Source organism: Strigops habroptila, chromosome 2 (assembly GCF_004027225.2).
Source record: "Strigops habroptila isolate Jane chromosome 2, bStrHab1.2.pri, whole genome shotgun sequence".
In the NCBI taxonomy this organism is placed as follows: domain Eukaryota; kingdom Metazoa; phylum Chordata; class Aves; order Psittaciformes; family Psittacidae; genus Strigops; species Strigops habroptila.
The window spans coordinates 30182234-30206460 of NC_044278.2; the positions used below are offsets into that span (position 1 = coordinate 30182234).

General features: G+C 40.0%; 1 protein-coding gene across 12 annotated transcripts in view; it reads left to right on the top strand.

Annotated features, from left to right (window-relative positions):
* Positions 1 to 24227, top strand: part of DOP1B (DOP1 leucine zipper like protein B) — a 59225-nt gene that overhangs the window by 3671 nt on the left and 31327 nt on the right. For 3 of the 12 annotated variants that reach the window (XM_030477201.1, XM_030477208.1, XM_030477207.1), the window contains exons 1-9: positions 4429 to 5254; positions 6836 to 7016; positions 16585 to 16766; positions 16871 to 17041; positions 19553 to 19742; positions 20253 to 20351; positions 21062 to 21185; positions 21921 to 22021; positions 22475 to 22589. In XM_030477201.1, coding sequence (XP_030333061.1) covers positions 6879 to 7016; positions 16585 to 16766; positions 16871 to 17041; positions 19553 to 19742; positions 20253 to 20351; positions 21062 to 21185; positions 21921 to 22021; positions 22475 to 22589 — 1120 coding nt within the window. In that variant the 5' untranslated portion in view covers positions 4429 to 5254; positions 6836 to 6878. Of the gene's footprint in view, positions 1 to 2913; positions 3002 to 3515; positions 4195 to 4427; positions 5255 to 6835; positions 7017 to 16584; positions 16767 to 16870; positions 17042 to 19552; positions 19743 to 20252; positions 20352 to 21061; positions 21186 to 21660; positions 21775 to 21920; positions 22022 to 22474; positions 22590 to 24227 lie in introns of those variants that run through there. The other 9 variants (XM_030477210.1, XM_030477212.1, XM_030477203.1 and 6 more) reach the window with 8 other exon arrangements.

Sequence of the window (24227 nt, forward strand, 5' to 3'; positions counted from 1 at the left end):
TGTGCTCTATAAAGCTTCTTTTTAGGCCTAAATCAGGATCTTTTTTTTTTTTGTTGGGGGGAGGGGTTGTGGGTATGGGGGTTTTTTACATTCAAGCCGAACAGACCATAAGTTCGAGTTTTTCAAAAGATGTATTTCAAATTCTTATATTAAGCCCTTTCATAGCACCTGTTCTTTGTTAAACCTTCTTGCCCTGTTTCAGGGGAAGGAAGCGAAGTGGAAGGTGATGGCTAAGTAGTCATCTGCAGAAATGTCATTTCTCCTGGTGAAATTGATTATAGTACAGACAGTTTCTCCTGGTATGAACAAAAAGGAGCAGAGGACAGATCTTTTCACAACCTTTGCAGCTGTGGAAGGACAATCAGCTGTGTGGATAGGTACAACCTGAGCTCTAGGAGGTGGAAACAAGAGGAACAAAATTCTGGCTGTTGATGGGACCGGTCAGAGTTGGGAAGAAGCTTGTGCAGGAGGAGCACGTACCCCTGTGAGGTGACACTGGGTAGGAAGGAGGGCTGTGTCCTGGGAAGAGAGCTGAGACTCTTGCACAGAGAGAGTGCAAGAGTCCCTGAGCACAGGCACACTGCCAGAGGATGGCTGTTTGCAGAGAACAGCATTGGAGAACAGGCTGTGCCGCATGTGTGGCACGCTGGATCTTTAGACAGGGCTTGTATTGTTCAACCAAAATGGTGATTTTTTTTGCTTTTGTTTTCTTTTTCCTTTTTTAAGCTGGCTCCCTGCTTCTCTTCCGTGTCCATTTTGTCGGAAGTATTTTTCTGCTTTCAGATTCTGGCACACTTGCTGAGTGGTTATTGTGCAAAGTTTAGGAGTTAGGAAAGGGATAAAATAAATAATGATCTGTTGTACTGTATAAAACTTTTACACATGATTTACTGTTTTTCTTTTCACCGCATGTCACTACCATTTGTGCTTTAGAATTCATGAGCCAAAGAAAATGCTTGGCTGCGCAGTAGCCGTGGTGACATGGGACAATAAAGGAATTGGATTCACAATTGTGAGAGCTTAGTGGAGGCAGTTTCCTGGAGATACCATAGCAGCAGTGGCAAAGCTTTGGGAGTAGAAGCTGTACCTGCTGCCACATCAGCTCTGTATAAATGGTGTGCAAGGCCTATGGCACTTTCTGAAAGAGAAGCCGCAGACATCACAGTGTGCTGGTTAGCAAAACAGCCAGCGTTTTCAAAGGCTGTAGTAGGCCAGCTGTTTGGCAGAGCTTTACTTCGGAAAGCCAGTGATCTGAAGGTGTGGGGGCAGTCAATAAGGAGACAGGTCTGCCCTAAAACTTTCTGAATCTAAAGGGGATTACCACTAGGTCATTTCTATCTGGGTCCCCTGCAATGCTGATAACTGTAGTGTGGGACAGACTTTTGGTGGTGGTTCCACTGCTGTGTAGTGCAGTGCATTTGTTTTCAAAACTGCACTGTAGACGTACCTAGAGATTTTGATGTCAGTTTACCTAAAAAGATGAAGAGAATATACCCAGCTCAACATGTTGTTTCATTACGTTTTTCCATTTAAGTGTTTTGCTATATAAATAATGAAGATGACAAGAACTCTTGAGAATTTGTTTATGTTCACAGATAATTTTAATTAAACCCATCTCTTGTAGTAGCATAACTCAACATGTAGGCAGTGTCCTGACTTTGTGGCATTCCTCTCTGCCTAAAAATGTGTCAAGAAAATTTAGATTATATATGCCATCCAGTATAACTTAAAACACTTAAATGCAGAATATAATTCAAACTCTAGTCTCATGTTAGTAGAGGAATGTTTTTAGCTTTTTAATTTCAGATAATGAAAAAAGAGAAGGAACAACCATGGTGATTTACAATGGAAATTCTTCAGTTTTCATTTTTGTTCTACAAAGACTTCATTTTGGCGCTGACAATAAAGGAAACCATCAGCTGGACAAAGTTCTGGTCCGGGAGGTTAGTTTTCATCGTGTATAGATCTCTTCACAAGGTTAATTATTCCTAGCACATCTGAATGAACAGCACCCAGCTTCACGTTCCCCAGTTTGGATTGTTGTCTTGCATTTGCATCCCGCTCAGTGACCTAGAGTTGTGGTCATCCAGCACTCTGAAAATCCTACCCTGTCTCTCTTCAGGTACATGCCCACATAGTCAGACACCCTGATGTGATGGGCATTGTCTGTTTTGTTTATTTACATTGCATTTTAGAAAGCTGAGCTATGGTGGCGCCCATGGCACTGAATATGCCTACTGCTGTGTATACCTAAGGAGAAATGTTATATTCCAGTGTTCATTGCAGTAAGAGGAACCCCCACCTGAATTTACAACCTGATTGACCGTGTGCTCTAATACCACCTAATTTCTGAAAATTTGTCTTTTAAAATGATGACACATCCGTCATAAAGCTGTAAATCACTGCAGGACATTCTGATATTTTGTGACACGCATTTCCCACACCGGCTAGACATTTCTCTGAGGTTACCCAGCCTGTCAGGTACCCACACTGACCTCAGCACTGCAAATGCCAGCTTCCCAAACAGAGGGCACATGCAGGAGCTCTGGTGGCCGCAGGAAAGCCTGCAAACAACTGCTCGTATTTTACAGTGAGGTAAACATGCGGGAGCTAGGCCAGCAGTGCTTTTTGGTACCTGTTCCAGCTTTTGGAGATGTACACAGTAGGGGAGTGAAGGCTCATGTGGAAGCCTTCCCATCATGCTGCTGTCCTTCCAGCACACGCAAAAAGCAGTCCCATTAGCTGCCAGCAACTGTGGTTTTCATTTGCTAGAAGAAATAACGTACCATATGATGTTACTAAAATCTAGCTAGGAAGGGGAAAGGGGGTGGTCTCAAAAAATAAGGGAGTGTTGTAACATAAGACTTACTGGAGATCATTGTTGAAACAGTATCTAATTTCAGATGTATCCATCAGTATTCCATCCATCAGTATTTCAGCAGTATCCATCCATAAGAACTATACAACAGTTTCTATGCTCTCATCTTGAATAACTCAACAGGTGGGTTTTCCTTGATTTAATTTTTCTTTTTTTTTTTTTTTTTTTTGGCTACTTTGAACTACCAGGACTATGTTTTGCCTGCATGTGAGAAAGAAAAGAAGAAAAGAAAAGAAAAGAGAAAAAGGAAAGGAAAAAGAAAAAGAACAAGAAAAAAAACCTGAGGTTAAATAACACGTTTCCACCGCATATAAATCCTTGTCTGGCAGGATCACGTGTTTTACTTTCCACGGATATTTTGCTAGTTTAGGGTTGGTTTGGGGTTTTTTTCTTTGCCGTAGCACTACTAAGACCCGAGCACATGAGCTTTCCTTCAAGCCTGTTGTATAGACCAGAGGGCTGCTTCTGCTGAACTCGAGCCTACCACAAACGTGACAGCGGGGTCCCGGTGCCAGCCGCCTCTGCACAATTTGCCGAAGGCGTTTCGTGCCTAAAACCAGCCGGAAGAGAAGCGAAGCTGTTAAACGCGCCTGTGCTGGCTTCATATCCCAGGCGGCGCTGAGCTCTCTCTCCCGGCAGGCGCGGGTAGCAGCGCTCTCTGTCCCTGCCGGCGCGCCGCCGCAGCGCGGCGGGGACGCGGACACGCATGGTTGCGGCTCCGCGCAGCCGCCGCCTTGTTTGCAGCCCAGCGGCGGCTGATGCACCAGGCGAAGGCAGCGGCCCGGGCGTGACCGGCCGGCAGGTCTCCTCCCCGACGCTTCCCCGGAGCCCGCCCAGTCGCGGGGCTCCGGAGCGCCGGAGGTGGGGTGGGGACGGACGGGAACGCCGAGGTCCTCAGCCGATGGCGCCAGGGGGCGCTCGGCGCCGCGGCCTGGCCGTCGGGGCGTACCATTTCCTCGCGGAGGTTCACGGATAACCGGGTCCGGGCTCTAGCGCTCACCGACGTCGGCAGCCTCTCTTCGCGGCTTGACAGACGGTGAAGGCCAGAGCGGTCGCCGCTGGGCGGGGACACCCTTAGCCCTCCTGCACCGCTCTACGGGCTTCCCCTTCTCCGCGCTGCATCCAGTGGTATCGCCCCAGCTGCCGACTGCGGCGCGGCCCTTGCGGTGCGGAAGGGGGGGTATCTTTTGGTCCCTCCCGTTGTCATAGAGACTGAGGGGTGTCTACCTCCCTCCTTTCCCCCCATCCCGTCCAGCACCAGGCTTGGACACGCCGCAGCCGCCGGCGGCGCGGGAGGTCTGCGGGGCCCTTCGCAGGTACGGGGATGGGGAGGGAGGGGGAATGAGAGTGTCGCCGCGCCCGTGATCGGCGGGCGTGTGTCGGGTATGGGGTTAGGGGGGAATCGGGCGGCCATATGGGGGGTCCGGGAGGCCCATGCCTGGCCCTGAGGGGGGCTCCGGTGCCGCGGCGGCCGGGCCTGGCGGGGCGTTGCGTGTCCCCCCTTGGGCTGCCAAGCCGCAGCCGGGCGCTGGAGCGGTCAGCAGCCGGCAGCAGCGGGTGCCCGGGGAGGGGGGAGCCCGCAGGGGCCCCGCAGCTCGGGAAGGCAGCGCCTCGTCTCTTGGGATCAGAGGCAAAACGCCCGCCCCGTTCACCTGTCTGCAGACAATGCGGAAGGCTGACGGGTAACTATGAACGTGTCCATTCACTGAGGAAGTTTGCGATCCGGGATGTGGGAGACGTGCCTGAAGGTCACTGGCTTTTGTTTTGCTTATCATTTTAATCTTCCTGCATTTGTATATAAGTACAAACACGATCTATTGGCCATATTTTGATTATTGGCTTTTTTTCAAACCTTGCTAGCAACAGTCAATGCACACTAAATCATTACATCCATCGCTGCTTTTCTGGGTGGGAATACACTATTCACCTGCCTTTTCACAGCACAGTCCAGAGAAAGCGTCTTAAGAACTGAATAACACTTTTTTTTTTTTTTCCCCCTCCAAATGAAGTTTTGTGTTTTCTTGTTTGGGTTTTTTTGTTTGTTTGTTTTTCTTGAGTTGTATATCTAATTTTATGCTCAGAATCTAATTAAATCTTAGTTAAAGAGACCAGGTTTTAATGCTATGAGAATGCTTTAGGACATGATTTTCACAGAATATTTAGAATTTCTTTAAGTGCTGCTGATAATTTCAACAATTCCTGTTCTCCAAGGGATTCATGCGGCTGTTTTGTATTTACAGATGAAGAAATTCGATGTGTTCTGTCAGCAAAACAGCTGCTGGATTCTAAATGACCCAGACAAATCTCTTATTTATGAAAGTGGCAGCACTCTTGACTTGGCAGAGAAATGCTGGAGTGCTTCCTAGCTCATACTTTGTTCAGAGGAGTATGAATACAATCCAGTAGCCCAATGATTAAGGTACTTACATGAGATGGGGGAATAATTTACTGCCATGGCAGGGCAATATATCAGTGTCTATATCAGATTACTCACAATTTGTGCTGATATTATATTGCAAGTTTGCCACTTTGTTAGGTTTTAAGGGAGGGTTGGCATTGTCTTTTTAAATCCTTGTTGGAGCAAGAGTGGCTATATGCCAGATGAATGTTATATCCTGCAAGGTTTTTTTTGCTCTCTCTGCTGTAAGAAGCACTGCATACATCCCGGTGAAAACAGAGAATTAAATCTGCACTGTAGCAAAACAAACAAACAAAACCAACCAACCAAAAATAGCCCTGACGACATTGTGTGATAGTACTTTTATTTTTTTCCATAGAGGTGGATCTAGGTTGGATGACATACAGCAGTTGCATTTACAGAGGTTGAATCCTACTATTGGGGAGTGCAAACGTGTTTAATCCTGCGTTTAAAATCCTTTCCCATTTTAGAGTGTATCCAGCAGTTTTCTGTTTCTGAGAGTTTACTACCATTGATGTAGCTATTGTTGTTTATTAAAGTTAATGGACAATAGACAGTTATTGATCTCATTTTTTTTTTTTAATGCTTTGATAGATGACCTGCTTTAAAAGAATATAGAGACAACTTAGGTTTATTTTTGTGTCCTAACAGTAGGAAAATGAATGAAGATGTCTTTCAGAAACATTATAAAATGTTTTGTTATAGGGCTTGGCTTTCTCTTGTCTTTTCTATCAGTCATGTAGCATGAATTAACCTAAACCTGGCATTCTTACACCTAAGCATGTCTCTATTATCTTTTTATATTAGGTAACAGGCGAACTAGTGTCATAGAGTGAAAGTATGATTTTTCAGTGCCTAAAATCCAATCACGCTTGTTTCCAATTATTCTAAATCAAGCGTGTTTTGGTTTTTTAATCTAAATACATTATAGAATGTGAGCAAATCAGGTCTGGATAACTTATTTTTTCTCCATAAATATATATGGGTACTCTTTGGTAAAATAAAGGAAGATCAGAATGCATGCCATGATGCTTTGGCACAATACCTTAGTCTTGTACTTCTGCTGCCACCAAGTTGACATGCAGAGTTCTGAGAGCTCCTTCTGTTGTGGGCTGAGAGGCCCTTTAATGGGATTCCATTGGAAAGTTGTATTTCCATATGAAATGTTTCACATTCCAGAGCTACAGGTAACCTTTCAAAACACTGCATTGATGGTAAGTTATGAAAACTACTCTTCTATCTAACTCCTTGTCAGCACTTTGTCTATAGTGAGACTTCATGTTCCTTTTCTTTGTTATTGTATGAGAGATCCACATGCGTGGAAGGAAAAACATGTTTCATAAATAGGAAAATGTGACGGCAAAACTTCTAAAACGGGCAATGGGGAGTTGGAGTCATGTGTGTTAGATTAACATTGTGTTGAATCAAGTGACCTGTTTATTGTGGTCCGTCAGAGCTTCTACATTATTTATTATCTTACACTACTTTAGGTTTGCCAGAACTTAAAAATGGGTTATCTTTTTGTAATCGTGTACATGTTTTAGTTTACCAGGCAATTCCACCTTGCTATGAGAACCGAAGATGGATCCGGAAGAGCACGAGTTACTTGGTGATTACAGATACAGAAATTATTCTTCAGCGATTGAGAAAGCTTTGAGAAACTTTGAATCATCAAGTGAATGGGCGGATCTTATATCTTCCCTTGGCAAACTCAATAAGGTACAGTGTCACAGGGATATTTTTTCATTTGTTTACTATCTTTGTATTGTTGTAAACTTTTCTTTATACTACAGTACTTAGCAAAACTGAAAAATCACTCAAGAAATTATTAATTCAGAAAGAAAGGGTAATGGAAGCATCTGAGTCTGTATCTTTTATATAAATGTTGGAATTTCTGGTAAAACAAACAGAGGTTTCCTTCAAATGGTATTTGCTTCCTTTTTACAGCTAAGTTAATTTAGGTTTTGCATCAAAAGAGCTCTAAAGGGTGCTGGTTACTCACTCTAGAGCAGCTAAAAACCTCTTTATAAAGAGCAGGAGGTCACAAGTTTTAGTATATATTGAGTCAAAGTTTATATTTAAAGATCACATTTACTTAACCATGCCCTTCCTTTGTATTTGGGGGAACAATTGATTTCCATGACCATGCAAAATATGCTGAATATATAAAGAAAGAAAAAGACTTTTAAGAGAAAACAGTTAGGAAATGTGTCTTCTCCTCCTGCCCAAGACAAGATATATGTTTTTGTGTCCCATTTGGTCTCGTTTAACATAAAGCTCTTTCTGAATGTATGTGGGGCAAGAGTAGTTACAGTCATTAAGGAAACAGGGGTGGGAGGAGTCAACTCCCGCAGAATTCATAAGGAAACATCTGTTGTTAACCGATAGATGTCTCACATGCTTTTGCTGTCATTGCTAAACCTTGATTCTACAGAGTTTTTAAAGGGGAGGAGAATCCATAGAATTATAGAATCATAGAATATCTCAAACTGGAAGGGACCCGTAAGAATGATCAAGTCCAACTCCCTACCTAAAACTAAACCCAATGACTAAGAATGTCATCCAGGCACTCCTTGAACTCCGACAGGCTTGGTGCCATGACCATTTCCATGGGAAACCTGTTCCAGTGACCAACCATCCTCTCCATGCAGCTTCATTCCATTTCGTTGTGTCCTATTGCTGGTCACAAGAGAGAGATCTGCATCTCCTCCTCCTCCACTTTCCTCCTTGAGGATGTTGTAGACTGTGATGAGGGCACCCATCAGCCTTCTCTTCTCCAAGCTGAACAAACAAGTGACCTCAGCCACTCCTTGTAAGTCTTGCCCTCGAGACCTTTTGCTGTCTTGGTCACCCTCCTCCAGACACACTAATAGTATGATATCCTTCTCATACTGAGGTGCCCAAAACTGCACACAGTGTTCGAGGTGGTGCTATGTAGAGTGGGGCAGTCTCCTCCCTCGACCAGCCAGCTATGCTGTGCTTGATGTATCCCAGGACATGGTTGGCCCCTTTTGTCTGCCAGGGCACACTGTTGACTCATATTGAACTTGCCATCAACCCAACCCCCCACACCTCTTTCGATGGGGCTGCTCTCCAGCTTCTTAACCCCAAATTTGTATGTATTACCAGGATTACCCTGTCCAGGTAGAAAATCCAGCACTTGGTCCTGTTAAATTTCATATGGTTGGTGGTTGCCCAGCTCTTCAGACTATCCGTATCATTCTGTAAGGCCTCTCTACCCCTGAGGGAGTCCACAGGTCCTCCTAGTTTAGTATCAGCAGCAAGCTTACTTAATGTACACTCAATTCCTGTGTCCAGATCATTTATAAAAACATTAAAGAGCACTGGTCCTAAAATTGAACCCTGGGGAACGGACTAGCTGCCAGCCTGATGTAACCTCATTTACTACAACCCTTTGAGTGCGACCCATCAGCCAATTCCTCAGACAGCATATTATGGACTTGCCTAGCTGTGTGCTGGGCAGTTTATCCAGAAGGATACCATGAGAGACTGTATCAAAACTTTGCTAAAATATAAAAAACCCACACCTGTTGGCTTCCTTTAGTCAACTAGATAGGTGACCTTGTCATAGATGGAAATTAAGTTGGTTAAGCATGACTTACCCCTTGTGAACCTATGGCTGGCTATGGCCAATGGCTGAGTTGTCTCTCAAATGTTTTTTAGTAACTTCCAGAATAACTTTCTCTATAATTTTACCAGGTGCTGAAGTGAGACTGACAGGCTTGTAATTATCAGAGTCTTCCTTGCTACCCTTCTTGACAATTGAGAAAACATTTGCCAAATTGAGGGTAGCCATGTTCTTTCCTCTTCAGAGGAGGGAAGCTGAATATTGCTCTGGCAATGGGAGTTACACATTTCTGCCTTCACTATTTCATCATCATTCCTGTTGAGTCAATAAGGAGAGTTAGAGACCTTCAGAATGCTGCTCTCAAAAGGGAAAATAAGGAATAAAATTAGTGAGAGATTTCTTACCTGTGGCAAGAGGTAGGCTTTGATCTTTTATCTTGACCTAGATGAACAGACTGAACTGATTAACACCTATCTGAAACACTTATTCAGGTACAGAATTTCTAAAATATGTAGCAGCATAGTAGAAGCCAAACAAAAGAGCTTTTAGCTGTTACACCAGTCTATCTGCTGTGGTATTTTGTAGCCTTAATCATTTTAGGAGCTTAAGTATTGGTAGAGCAAATCATTCCCAGTGTTCATCTGTTTCTGTCTGTTATCTGAAAATAAGGATGATATGTCAGGGGAGAGTGCTGCCAAAAGGAAGACTCTGAAATAAGATGTCAATATCTGTTAACTGCTATGATTATCTGGTTTCTTGCATCCTAAACCATAAATATTGTTGTTGAGCTCTGTTAGTGTTGGGGGGAGGAGGAGGTGTTTGTAACATAAGAGCCTTCTTTCTGTTACAGTCAGTTCTGAGAATGGGTAGGAGGGAGGAGATCAAGAATATTTCAGTGATAAAAATGTTTCTAAACATTGCACATGGTTATATTCAGGAATCTGGGTGTCAGGAGCTGGTGTTCAGTGATGCCTATTAAGCAAAAGTGAAAATGCTGAAATAAGATGTGTAAGTCAAGGCATTTCAGTAGTACTTTCATGCTTCTAGAGTAGCATGGAAGATCTTTGTTTCTTAAGGACCTTTGTATTGTTTACTTTAATTGTGGGTCTTCTCGCTTATTATATAGGTCTAATATTTTCTGAGGCTTTTTCTCCTGTAGGCAGGCTTCAACAATAATTTGCACTATTGAATCCAACAAGTTTAATACACACAAACACACACACACACACACACACGCACGCACTTATTCCTATAGAAGCTCAGTGGCATTACCCTTTCAGTACAAGGTCTGGAGGAAGCAGCACAGGCTTTTGCTGCCTAAGAGAAGAATAATGGAGGGAGCTGATCCAGATCCCTTTGGCCTTGGCTGAAACAAGCAATCTTGGAGCTTTTGTTGCTGTTGCTCCTGGTGAAAAGAGACAACTCTGCTACTTTTTTCCATTACTACTTAGCTACTAAGGTTAAACTGAAGGTTGTTTTTTTCACATGGTTCTAACTCATGTTTCCATGGTTCTAACTTCCATGGTTCTAACTCATGTTTCACGGTGACTTTTAGAACTAGGGAAGCAACAGAGAAACTGGTTGACTTTAATCTGAACGGCCATCCAAACAGGTTAGTTTGCACATCTCCAAACAGTATTTTTTTGTCACTTAAGGGAGATGAGCCTTATCTACTTTCACATGACTTCAGTGTAGACAACTTCACCTTGAATCACTTTTAGACAGGGACAGAAATAAGTGGCAGGAGGAGGGGAGGGTTTTGTGTGGGGGATTGTTGGTTGGGTCTTTTTGTTGTTTTGTAGCTCATCTCTTGCTATTTAAAGTAGGTCAGATGAATGCTGTCCAAAAATTGCTTGTGTTCCTCACTGGTTTTATAGGAAGTCTGAGGTGAGTTACTGTGGTTTTGCCTGTGTTGTTTAGGTGACCTAGGCTTCTAAGGCTAGGTAAGGTTAATCTCCCCTGCAGTGTTCTGAACAGAACTGCAGGTACCAATTGTGGACATGAGTGAAGAATGGACAGCTGGCAGAATTTGCTAACTTGCACTATGCCCACAGTTGTAAGGGAAAGATTCTGGGGGGTTTAATTTAAATACTGTGTGTTATGCATCATGGTGAAGGCAAAACAGTGGAAAGTAATGCTTTCAAATACTTATAGAAGAATATAAATGGCCAGGTGCAACTGGGTGGATTAAACAGGCAGTAAATATTAATGTTAATGTTTTAAACAATAAACGTTAATGGTTTAAAGAAGGTCTTCAGCTTTGCCCTGAAATTTACGCATATTCCACTTGTAAATATCTCTCTCTGTGTGCTTTGCTTCAGTTCAAGCTCTATTTACTATAAACCAGTGATTTAGTAGTTGCAGCATAGGCTACTCCATGCTTCAAGAAGTAGGATTATTCTCGTCTCAGCACTGTTCTAGATACAGCTTTGAAACATGCTTCTATTCTTTTTGCAAATCTGCGTATGTTCATTGTTTGGAAAGCACAGTTTGGTGACTAATGTTTTCAGATGTTCTTACAGATTGTTGCATCCAGAATACAGTAATCCTTCTCAATTGTCTTAGTGCTAAAATGTGATTGCGCTGTTGCAGATTTTGCCAGTGTGTTCTAACGTAAAAAGATACAACTCTGAGAAATCTCTTTGATAGAAAAAATGCTGGGGGGAGGGGTATTGTCTTTTTAAACCTAGAAATAGGTGGTGGTTCAGCACATGTGGGTTTATTAGTGAAATAGGTGCTTTTAACATTGTTTTCATATCCAAAGTGCTTGTCACTGTCTATTCAGAGTATAAACAGATATGTATATTACCTAAAATACATATAAAAGTATTCATGTAGGGAGAACTTCAGGCAATTAAGAGGCTAAAAATATTGTAAAGTTAGGAAAATTTAAGTGCATAGCTTTCATCAGGATTTTTAATCCAGATTATAGGCAAATATTTTTCCAGAAATTTTAACTCTGGGTACAGGCAGAGTAGATAAGTGACACAGTTTGCAATATGAAGAACTGAGCAGTGGCAAATACTGGATTTCACAGTCTGCTTTTGTAAGAAAATTATGAAAGGAGGTTTTCAGTAAGTCTCTGAAATTTACTTATTCACAGAAGAGCGCAAATCTTACTGGGTTTTTGGCAAGTGCATTTTTAAACTCCCTTGTTTGTTCATTTAATTGGTATATATTAAAAAAAAAATGAAAAGAAAAAGCCAACCAGTCTACCAAAACCCACCAACCTGCATCTGTTTGACAAGAATAACGGACAGGATTTTGCCATGCATATAGACAGAAATACGTAGTTCAGTAATTTTTCAACAGTTTTCAGATATTGGTGGTATGTAACTTGCACATAAGCTTCACTAGTGACTGTGCCACTGAGCCTGGCTGGACAGCCAGCATCCCTTTTCTGAACAAGATGTTCATTTATAGTTATAGTTCACCATGAAAGCAAATATTGTAACATTTGTAAGATCAATTGTTCTAGAGGGATTTATTATATGCTTACAGCATGGTTGACTTGCTCAGTAATGATAGCAGTATTTGCTCTAAAAGAGCACTTTCAAACTGCTTTTTATCTTTGATCATAACGCAAGTGTGTAAATGCACAGATTATAAGCTCTTACAATACTAATTTTTAGTATTTAGTCTGAATTTCAAAGTCTTTTTTTTTTTTTTAATTTGACTTTCAGTAGAAAACAAGTATGTTACTTTTTGTTTCTGTAGGCTTTTCTTGCTTCAGAAACTTCGAGGTGAATATGATCTCAACCAAACACTATCTGTTTGGAGGAGAAGGAGAAAGAAAGACCAAAAGTTGTTTCAGCTGCACAATTATTGTTTGTTTCAGTAGTAACACTTAATGTCACAATATGTCTGTTCTTGAGGGAAGAAAAGAAAAAGATTCTTCTGAAACATGGTTTTAATGAGCATAGCCATTAATTACAGCAGTTGCTTTGTATGAGAACTCTGCCATGGCTTTATAACAGCTGTTGGCCAAATAACAAACACAAGCACCATTTGCCTTCTGTTGAAGGCAAGCCTTATATCTTTGAGGAGACCGGAAACATTGGCTCCTAATTGCTTTATGGAACTTTACCACACCCGATGCACAAATGCAATGTGCTGGACTAGGTATATTTTATACATCTTCCTGCCCACCTCTACGCCCCTTTTTAATATAACTCCAGCTCCTAGTTTACAGTTTTATCACAACGATCTTTGAACTTCATGTTGCCATTTTTATGGAATCTGTTTACTTGGTTTTTTTACTTACTTGGAAAACTAATCGTGGAAAAATGGAATCACAGGCTCTTCTTCTCCCCCTCTCTTCCCAACCAGTGTTGTCTAAAACAAGAATTATAATAACTTCTAGTTGAAGATAATTTTGTGGTTTGATGTGTATATATATATGCTGGGGGGTTTTCTGGAATTCTAGTTATATAAATAAAACTACTTGATTTGCCTTTTTTTTTATGTCTAGGCAAATTGTTCTAACATCTCTAGTGGTGCTATAAAGCATCACAGAATGACTTAAACCAGTAATGCGGAAATGCCACTACTCCTTTGTGTGTATGTGTGTGTCTGTGTTCGTTTTGTTTTAAGGCACATGTATATACTGCTGCAAAGAACAGTCTTCCCTTTCTACCCTTTAGAGCCCACATTCAAATAAAATCTGAGATGCTTATGCATTAGAAAATTTTTAGTGTGTATAACGTATTCTCTAGTCGGCCATAAAGAAAAAGAATCTGTAAAAGGTTGAAAACTAAACATGCACGTGGACACAAGTCATTACTTTGCATGTCTCATTTTTTCTCGACTTACAGAGTAAAGTTTTTATTTTAAAAGCCAGTGTTGGGTCAAGTACTTCTTGGGTTTCTGGGATTGTTGATTTCTCACTGATCTGTGAAAACCAAATCCTGGGATGACATATTAAGCATGGAGTGCCTGTTCGCAGTTCAGCCTTCTTAAGCCAAACCTTTCTATCGGTTCCAGTGACATTTAACACTTCTGCCACCATAATTGCTCATGTGGGAAGCAGTTGGAGACATGAAGGAAAAGTAGATCACGGATGGGCTTCAACCTATATGTAACTAAAGACAGTCAAATTAATCTTACAAGAATCAAAAGAGTAGGTGAATAATAGGTATCGAAACCTGTGAGCAGAGTTGTCCATCTGTCGTTGTTTGTGCTGGGTTCTGAATGCGGAAGCAATGGCTTGGGAGAGGATCTTCATCTGCATACAGTGCCAATGACACCAGGCTTGCTACCACAACATTTAACTACCTGCAACAGCTGAAATTATAATGGCATTTCAGCAGTCCTGTATCTCACAGACAAGTGATTCTATTTTTCAGTTGTATGAGCTCAGCTTGATTTAAAAATCAAGCTTCTTAGCTTTGCTTGTCAGCTCACAGAACCTAATTAGCATTTGGAAATGTGTATATTATCATGCCACTCTTATTTCAATGAACAGCTTTAGATCAGTCCACTAATTAATGTCTTGCAACCCTTTTAAAATTCTTTGAGCCTTGCCATTCCCAGCAGGGAAGCTCTTAAGAATCTGAAAATTTACCTTTCAGCAAAGTAGCAGCCAGCCCACCTTACTGCTGGAATGGCTCTTGGTGCAACCACAGTCATCTAACATATTGCAGTGTGGTTTAGAATTCCTTGCATCTGCTGGAAGATCAGAGACAACTGTTAACTAGGAACACCCACTCTTGAGAAGAATTGTAGTTTGTGTCCAACTGTATATTTTTTCAACTCAAGTCAGGAAAAAAAAGATTACATGCCTTTGATTTTCATCTCAGAATTATTCTGATATGGTGGGCTGAAACTCTCCTCAGTTTATATATGAGGATCATAACAAATGTCTTCAAATCTTGCTTCCTCTACAGAGATGTATTCCGATACTTTAGGTGAAGCAGTATAGTTGGCACACACACATGAATGTAGTCTTTTTCTAAGTTAGTCTCACCTGCTGGAATTTGGACATACATAGGAAACTTTCAGAGTTACCCAGGAGAAATAATTAAAATTGAATTATCCCTGAATATCCACTATTGGACTCCTAGTATGCCTGGAGTATTTTTTCCTCTTCTGACTAAATGTTTTGCTTAGCTATCCCTGATGTTTGGTGAAGAGGAGTTCTTATTGGCTGGTGCAGATTTGCTTAGCATCCTTGGGAAATGAAACAAGCCAAATGACTTTCTTTATGAGATGGCGTTATTTCCGTCATGGATCAGATTCTTGGTGTTATAAACTGTAAATGTGTTCATTTTCTACCTAGTTGATATTTAAATTTTAACTGATAAAATATTAAGATGGTATTTGTTCAATCTTGAGAGGAAAAATATTTACCACTGGAATATTTTTTTGTAATTACCTTCTTATTTATATACAGAGGGTGTGAGCAAATACATACCAACCAATATCAACAGAATGTTTCAAAGTCCAGCTTTCCTGCAGTCTTTGAAGTTCTTACAAGTATTAAGGATTTCAATCTTTATCATTGAAATTATAGTACTCATGTAATATATGAGTAAATCTCTCAAATATAAGATATTAAAGATAACTCCACAAGTATAACCTAGTTTAGTTTCATGCGTGAAATGTTGCTGTCTTCTTGGATTCTCACGCCCACCAACTGCAAAGTCTTAAACAGTAAGTTGCACACACGTTTGAAAGATGATAGGTTTTATCTCTTCCTCTCAGTGCCGATAAGAGTATTCAGCATTCAAGTGAATGCTGCCAACATTGCTGAACTGTTTTGTTTTTTTCCTTGGAAATGAGCAAGGAAGTGCTGGTTCATTTGTCTGCTGCTTTTTCAAAACCTTTTTTCAGGCAGGATAGAAGAACCCCAAGTTTAAAACCATTATGTAGGAAAAGACAATGATTTAACCTTTGGGAGTGTCAAGAATTTACCTAATCCTGAAAATATCACAAATGTCAATCCACAGTGAAACGTCTGTTGGCGTTAGCAGGAAGCAATCAAAGGCTGAAGTGCCATTTGCTTGCAACATCTTTTTTTAATTGTCTCTGAATTAACAAGACATACTTCTTAACCTTGCTGAAATGCATGCATGATTAAAGGAAAACAGTAACCTTTCCAAAGAAAGGTGCTACAGTTTGTTTTTTCCAGAGACCTGGCCTGTCCGCAATACTTAGTTAACTAGTTCCTGTTGTGAAGATCTTTTACTTATATGTCAATACACTTAATAAAGCTTACTGAATGTAGCCACACAGAATTACAAATAACTTCTAAGATGTTATTGTCCCATTTAATCATGCCAGCTTTGGTTGGAAGGTTTTTTGTTTATATTTCCGATACAAGTGAAATTAAAATTTATGAGAAAAGATAGTCCTTTGTTATTTTATTTTCTGTCCTTAAAAGCTGAAATGCTTTTCTTGTCACTTCCCAGCTTCCCCTGGAGATAGGATAAGGGTACCCTGTCCTATTCTTTTAACTTCCTTTTCCAGCCTACAAGCAAAGTGAGATCAGACTTTTCTAGATTGTTCATGACTGATTTCATATGAAAACTCAATTGCAGAATTCTCCTGTTTCAGTGTAACAAAACGCATTTATGAGAGAACATTCTTGAATGTATTTAGCTCTTTTCAATGTGCTAGTAAGAAACCTGTGACACACAGTCGTCACATTCATTGTCTTTTACATTATAGCTGCTTATTCTCATATCCTTTTTTCCACAGGCTCTTCAGAGTAACCTGAAGTATTCTCTATTGCCAAGACGGCTGATCATCAGTAAAAGATTATCTCAGTGTTTGCATCCAGCACTACCTAGTGGAGTGCATTTAAAGGCATTAGAAACCTATGAAATAATCTTTAAAATTATTGGGACAAAATGGCTTGCCAAGGATTTATTCTTGTACAGGTAAACTTTTCTTTAAAAGCATATGCCTTTCACAGTCTATTTTAATTAACTAATATTTTTCTTTTTCTTTTCTTTTTTTCCTTTTTTTTTTTTTTTAAATAAAGCTCTGGTTTGTTCCCTCTGCTGGCAAATGCAGCAATGTCAGTGAGGCCTGTTCTCCTTGGTTTGTATGAGAAATACTTTCTTCCTCTCCAAAAGTCCCTCCTACCTGGTCTTCAAGCCTTTGTAATTGGACTGCTGCCTGGACTAGAAGAAGGATCAGAAATTTATGATAGGTGAGAACTAATACTAATGAAAAACAATATATAGTATTTTGCTTTTCTAAGGAATTCTCAAGAAAATTCTGTCAGCTCTCTAGATGAAGGCTTGATAAAAGAGCTTCTAAAGGTGGACAAAGAGTGAGTCCCTGAAAGATGCAGTAGATAGTGCTAAAGTCAAAAAATCTATTCCCCTTCTATTTTCATCTCAGGAGAAGAAGAGGAGAGAAGAGAAAAGGAGGGTTAAAAGTAGATGTGCTGAGAGAAAGGAATAAAAACTATTTCTTAAAGCCCCTCTGAACTCCTAAGTAATTAACCTGAATTCCCAAACCACTGCCCTATCGATAAATTCTATTTAAATATTGTAACAGGAGAGAACAGCTGAATTCTTTCCTGTATTTCTGTCTCAGGTATTTACCCTCAGGTTCTGACAACATGAGCAAGAGGAAACTCTTAGAAAATCTGCTGTGGAAAAAAGTGTCTCTCTCACTTTTGGGTGCCCTGGCAGTAATGACAATGGCATTCAGTACGATAAAGTCAGGATGAGGAAGTGTACTGAGAAGAGCAGCTCTGCACCCATTTGTATAGTGGTTTTACTTCACTTACCATAACTGTTTTGTAAGATTGTTTAAGAACTCAGTCACTTTAGGTTTCATCCAAATGTTTCTTTGCTTAAAAAGTCACTAAACGTTGTGATGGTAATGTGCTTCCTTCTGGATTACCAGTCTGGATGTGTCGGCTGTTCTCTGCTCTTTTTGAATCTTAAATAGCAGTGTGTACTCTTGATGGGGAAAAAAAAAAAAGAGAGAGGAATATGCTAGGCTGCATATATTACAGTTGAAAAGCAAACTATTTCTACATCTAATGCCTCTTTTTACAAACAAGTATTAAATTGAAGGCTCATATTAATTGCTGGAGTGGCTAAGAGTAAATTGCATGTGATCCCAACTTGGAGAGTAACACTTAATTGCCAATTCTGGATTATCAGATCTATGGACAAGTATATACCTCTTACACATCTGCTGTAGAAACAGTCATTTTTGTATGTGGTTTTTGGCAGGCTTTTAAGTGATGGCATATAGTTTTCTTTTCCCCCCCACTAGTTGGAAATGTGGGGGAGAAAAGGGTTCCCTTGGAACTAAGTCTCCTGTCTATCTGAAGTCCCTTTAGGAAAACTGAACCTATTTTGAAACTGAATAATTTTGAAGTAGTGAGTTAATGGGAAGTGCAGATTAACTTCCAACATCTGACTTGTGGTTTTATGCCTTTTTCCCTATTGTCAATGGCATTGTTTTCCTCTTTACCTCGAACAGACAAGACCACAGACAGGAACTGACTATATATTTCTTGTGAAATGTATCTGTGAAATCTGTGAAAGATTCATGCTAAAATTAATATAATATAATTTTGTGAAATATAAATTTACATGAGAAAGTCTTTAGTTTACTTATCATAATGATTCTGATGCAAGAAAGATAGACCAAGATATCTTGTTGGAAGATGTGTTAGGTTAATTTTAAATTTGATTTAATGAGAGGCTCTCCACTGAATGTTTTCAGAACATTCAGTTCTTCAACATTGAGAACTAACACTAATATATCCTCTGCTGTTCCTGAAAGTGGTAGAAGTGCTAGCTTGGGTCATGCTTCAGCCTAAACTCTGTTCCCTTCTTAAACACACACATATGCATGAGTTTGCACACACACATACACAAAATAGAAAAGAAAAAATGGCTTGAGGGCTACTTCATGAAGAAATGGAAAAGAACATCAGATTGCAAGGGGTGGGAGATGGTGGTGTTCCCTCTTCTATGATGGGCATCTTCCTCTTCTCTCACTTCTACATTCCTCGTGTGAGGTTTTAATTCCTACATTATAGTAGATGTTATGGTTTTACCACTGGAGTACTGACGGAATGGCCAAAGCAGAAAACGTGGCTTCAGTCACAGGACCTCCAATGTGATTACTTCTAGACTAATTTCAGTTTACATTTCATATTTATTATACATAAGTATATATATATTTCATATATATTACCTGTAAACTAACTTCCGTATGTGTGCAATAACTAACAGTGTGTTATTTTATCTCATGTTTTTCTTCATTCAGTGACTTACAAATAGAGCCCATTCATTTTTAAGCACAAATTTGTAGTATATCTTCCAGATCCCAGACTGATTAAATTGGCTTTCAGAATCTAGCACCAGCTTAAATTATTTCCAGTTCAGCATTGCACACCCCTGCAGTAATTTGGTCAGAGCTAAATGTTTGCAGATAATTACTGGTGAAGTTTCCAAAGTATCCACAGAAGCTTTGTTTCAATAAGTCTGCACAGTGACAAAGGATTTTTTACTCTTTTTGTATAATTAGATGCAGATATCTTCATGTGAAATGGGCAATACTGATAATACAAAGATGAGGAAAACAAATAAATTATGCCAATATTAATTCTGTGTATAATTGCCGTTTTATGGTGTAAAACTGAACTAACAAAAATCTGTTTTCCCATGCAAACTATATTTCCGTACAGAACAGATGCTCTGCTTATGAAGCTCTCCTTATTGATGGGCCAGGAAGTGTTCTATGGAGCACTCTGGGGCAGTGTCCTGGTCGGCCCATCCATCAGGCTGCCAGCTTCTCTTTTTGTTGTCAGTCACATCAACAGAGAGCTGTCTGGAAAACAGCAGAAGTACATGCTTGGCACCGATTATAGGCTCACAGTAAGTTCATTGAACTCCTCATAGAACAGTTTTATCTACCACAATACAAGCAGACTAGCAAATTATGCCTTCTCTGTACTAAATTAGAATAATATGCTCTTAACAGTTTGGAGAGAGAGAAAGAGAGGCTGAAAGGTCCACACTTCAGAATTGCTTAATATGATTACTTCATGGGAGCATCTTGCCTGAAATGTAGGAGAGAATCTCTCCTACAGATTTTGGTTAGCCTGCAGAATTCAAGTCTTCAGAAGCTTCTGTAGGTTTTGGTAATTGGTACTGCATACAACCTTAAAAGACTGACTGTTTCAAATCAGAAGATAAACCTGACATCTCTTCTCTACCTGTTCTTTTTTTTAACCCACTTTGTGGGCAGGAGTTAAATGGCATGGCTTCTTCAAAAAAACAGTGTTCATATGTAACCAAGTTTGCTTTCTTTCTTTCTTATGATTATTAACAGTGATTGTACTTAGTGTTATCATGAAGAAAGCTCTGTTGTGCTTTCTTTTACAGATAAAGTCTTTGTGTGTATCAGTATTGGATTCAAATGTCCTTGTGCAAAGAAACACTCTAGAAGTGATTCTCTTCTTCTTCCCATTTTCTACAGCTTTGGTAAGAGGACTATTTTAGTATTGTCGCATGCACACTTTGTGCACAGAAGTGTCTGCTGTGAAACCAATCCAGCTCCTACCTCTGTTATTGCCAAATGTCTGAATTTTGTACCTTCAAAATCAGCGAACAGATTTTGCAGTTTCATGTTCCTCCATCAATTTTAATAGTAGAGGAAACTGCTGCTTCTCAGACTCATGCTTTGACAGTGATTATTACATGATATTTGGAATGTTCTTGAAGCATTCAGGCCTGAGAAACTGCACTTGTCAAAAATATCAAGCTCCTTTTCAACTTGGATTTCAGCATTTGGAATTGTCCGTGCTAAACTAAGATGCTTCTGTTAAAGACGTGGAGAGAAAATATTACTTGAAAATAGAGCTGATCTCCATCATTTCCTAACTTACCCAGTACTATAGTCAGTATTTTGAGAGTAGCAAGTAATTTTAAGCCTGAAAGTATAACATAATGAAGTCTTAGTATTTTAGCTTAACTTGTAGCTCTGTACCTTAAATATGAAAATGATCACAATTGTGTCAGATTCCCTTTCTTGAGATTTTTTTGTATACAAAATATTTTATTGATGGTTTGTTGCTTCCCCCCCCCCCAAAGCATTAATATCACCAGTTAAAAAAACCCCAAACCAACTCATTACCTATTTGACTTGTTTCAGTGTTCATAAGCAGCTAAAGTGCCTTTGTTTTTCATCCTAGGATTGCAATGAAAGCACTATTCTATTGCGCAGGACTGATTTAGTCTATATTCTGTCAGCAGCTACACAGACATTGTTGAGAAGAGACATGTCACTCAATAGAAGATTATATGCATGGTTGCTAGGTACTGTATAATATACAGCGATATCCAATATTCTGAATACCTAAGAGGAAAAAAAAATCAGTGCTTAAAAATGCAATACTCCTTTTCAGTGGCTAATGAATGATGGTAAAATAAAATGTTGTTTAGTTGCCATTTATTAAGTACCTGTTTAATAAAATTAAGCATTTATTCAGCAAATAAGTCTTCTCTTCACAAATGAATTCGTTTCACTGTCCTGAATCACAGGGTATCTGATTATTAGTATATAGGATTATTAGTCCCACCTGCAGTTCATTCTGAAGTGGTTCAGTGGACTGAAAAGAGTGGGGTGCTGCTTTAACCTTACTCTTCAGGAGGTAATAGTCTATTAATTCTCCTGTGGGCTTAATTGTCAAGAAAGGGCTGTAAGAGAGCTATAGCTTCTTCCCATCTGCCTCTTTTTAACAGGGTATGAGGAGGCTAAAAGTGACAGGGCAAGAGCTGCATCTATGTAGCTGTATGAAGGCTGTTCTTGCTGATCACATGTCTGGATCTGGCCTTGGTTTTGATTTATGTTCAGTATAGCACATCAGGATGCCTCATACTGTGATATGTGGGTTGTCCTTGGGAGGTATGTGAGTAGGTTTCAAGCAAAGTGTTGAAATGACAAGGGTTAAATATGCAGTGTAATTTCAATATTTGTATAAATGACATCTGTGTAGGGCTCTGTACTGTAGTGTTTCTTGTGTACTCTTCATGCCTCTGTTTATCTTGTAGGCTCTGATATTAAAGGTGGTACTTTTGCTCCAGACTCAACAACTTCAGAAGACCATGCTATTTATTTCTTTGGAAAATACTCTAAAGATCTTTTAGTTGAGGTTGGTGTTCACTGCATACAGCTGTATTTATGATCCTCTCAAATGTTAGTGCAAACTGAATCTAGAATTGTTCACTGTGCCCCTTGGTTTGTCCTTCGCTTTCTGTCCCTATAGATAGCATCATTTTGGCAGTTATATTTTCATTTATCTGAAGCCTGCTGTGCTGTATTTATCCCAATATTGGATGTGCTTATAGTACAAGTGGAATCTAATGAAACCAAAAGGTAGTATCTTTGATGAACTACCTGAATTATTTAAAAATGCTTCTCTGAATAACAACAACTCTTGAGTACAGATGATGAAAAGATGTCATTGATTTGTCTACCCTGTATGGAAAATTGAAGTTCAATTGTGGTCGGTACTAAACAAAATCAAATTTAGAAACACTTCAGGTATTAGTAAAATGGCAGTCTCTCTTCTCTGTATAACATTTTGATGTTTTCTTTTTACTAGAGTTTGATTGAAATTTTACAGCAGAAATTCCCGGAGTCTAATACAGAGGAGCAGCATCAAGCTTATTTGAAACCCTTCCGCATCCTAATCAGTCTCCTTGACAAACCTGAAATAGGTAATGTGGCTTGTCATTTCTGTTACGACTGCTAATGCCTGTTGGAACTTGGCTCTCAATCGCCTTTGACAGCAGGAATTAAGACACACCCTGCACAATTCTTCCCAGTTCTGAATATGTGTGCGTTATGTATTAGTGTGCAGGGAGCTGTGTTCCGTGCCTTGGACCTCGTTCAGAATGGTGCTCTGGAGCAGGCACCCCCTTCAGGTTATCTCTGGCTCTTCTGCAGAGCACTCCACTCTGTAGTATGGATTCATCCTAATGAGGATAACATTCTTCTGTGCCCAGAACTGCAATTTGGGGGGCCTGTTAAAAAGAACTACTTCTGCCGTAGTCTCAATATTCTACTCAATTCATTCCTTGGAGCTTATTCGCTAAAAACACCGTTAGGCCTCTTTTTGTTCTGTCTTATAAAGAGGCTTCTTTGCAGAAAACCGCCAGTACTACTCTTGCCTGGGTGTTTCCAGTGCTTGGTTGTGCTTGTGGGCCTCCCTAGACACTTGCATCAGACTCTCATGACCATGTTGCTTTTCCAGACAGTGTAGTCCCACAGCAGCTAGTGTATTGGTGGTACTGCTGCCAAAGTGGACAGTACCAGTTAAATGCAGGTGTTCTAGCTGGAAATAACCTGTTATGGGTGTGGGGAGGTAGGGGTGCCTCTGTCAGTGGCACTGCCTGCTTGTGCCAGCCTGATGCTGCTGTGGGAGCTATAGTTTGAGACTTCATGACTGAGCTGTGAAGAATTTCCTCCTCTTCCCTGTCACGTGTCTGTCCTGTTGTGTACACGAAGTTGCCAGCACCAGAAGGGTGAGGCTCTGCTGGCCCTTATTTTAAAGGTCAAGTTCTCCTTTCTGCTGGAAAAAACTAAGTCAAAGTGACTTGACAGATTTTTAGGATTTAATAGTATTCTGTAAGAACTATGTATGTACAGACGAATCTTTGAAATTATGTTCTGTGAATCTGACAGGTATGAGAAGCCTATGGACTGGTGAATTGGTATTTGTTAGAAGCTAATAGAGAGTCTTAACAACTTATTGTATCCCAAAGTGTTGCTCTAGGTGTTATCATGAGTTGGGGAGTGATGTTACCATTGACTAAGCCTGTAGATTTAGAATAAAACTCATGTACTGAGGCTCAACACTAGAGTGGCAGTTTGTTTTGTAGGATCCTGTATGTGATAAGTTTATCCTCTTTCATGGGTCAGGAAAGTCCTTTTAAGCACATTTCCTGTTAAAGGATTATCAAAGCACTGCAAGGAAAAATGAGGATTCTTTATTGCTTATCTAACAAATGAATGCAATCTTAGTAGAAGCAGTTGTTAGTCTGTTTATAAGACAGTGGGGCTAATGCTACAGCATTTTTATTTCCTGACAAAAATGCTAAAGAAGAGACTAAGGTTGTTACATTATAAATTTATTGATTAATCTAATTTAGAAAGTAGATGACAAATACTATAACTATTGTATGTTTTATTTCGCTGACAATCGGTGTTACTTAGAACTACAAATAAAGGTTATTTAGCTGAACTGCATTATACAGTTTAATCTCTGATCCAGTCAACACGGAAAATACAACTTATTAAGCCTTAAGCCAATATGACTTTCACTTCCTTTTGAAATTGATTCAGCAGTGCAACTT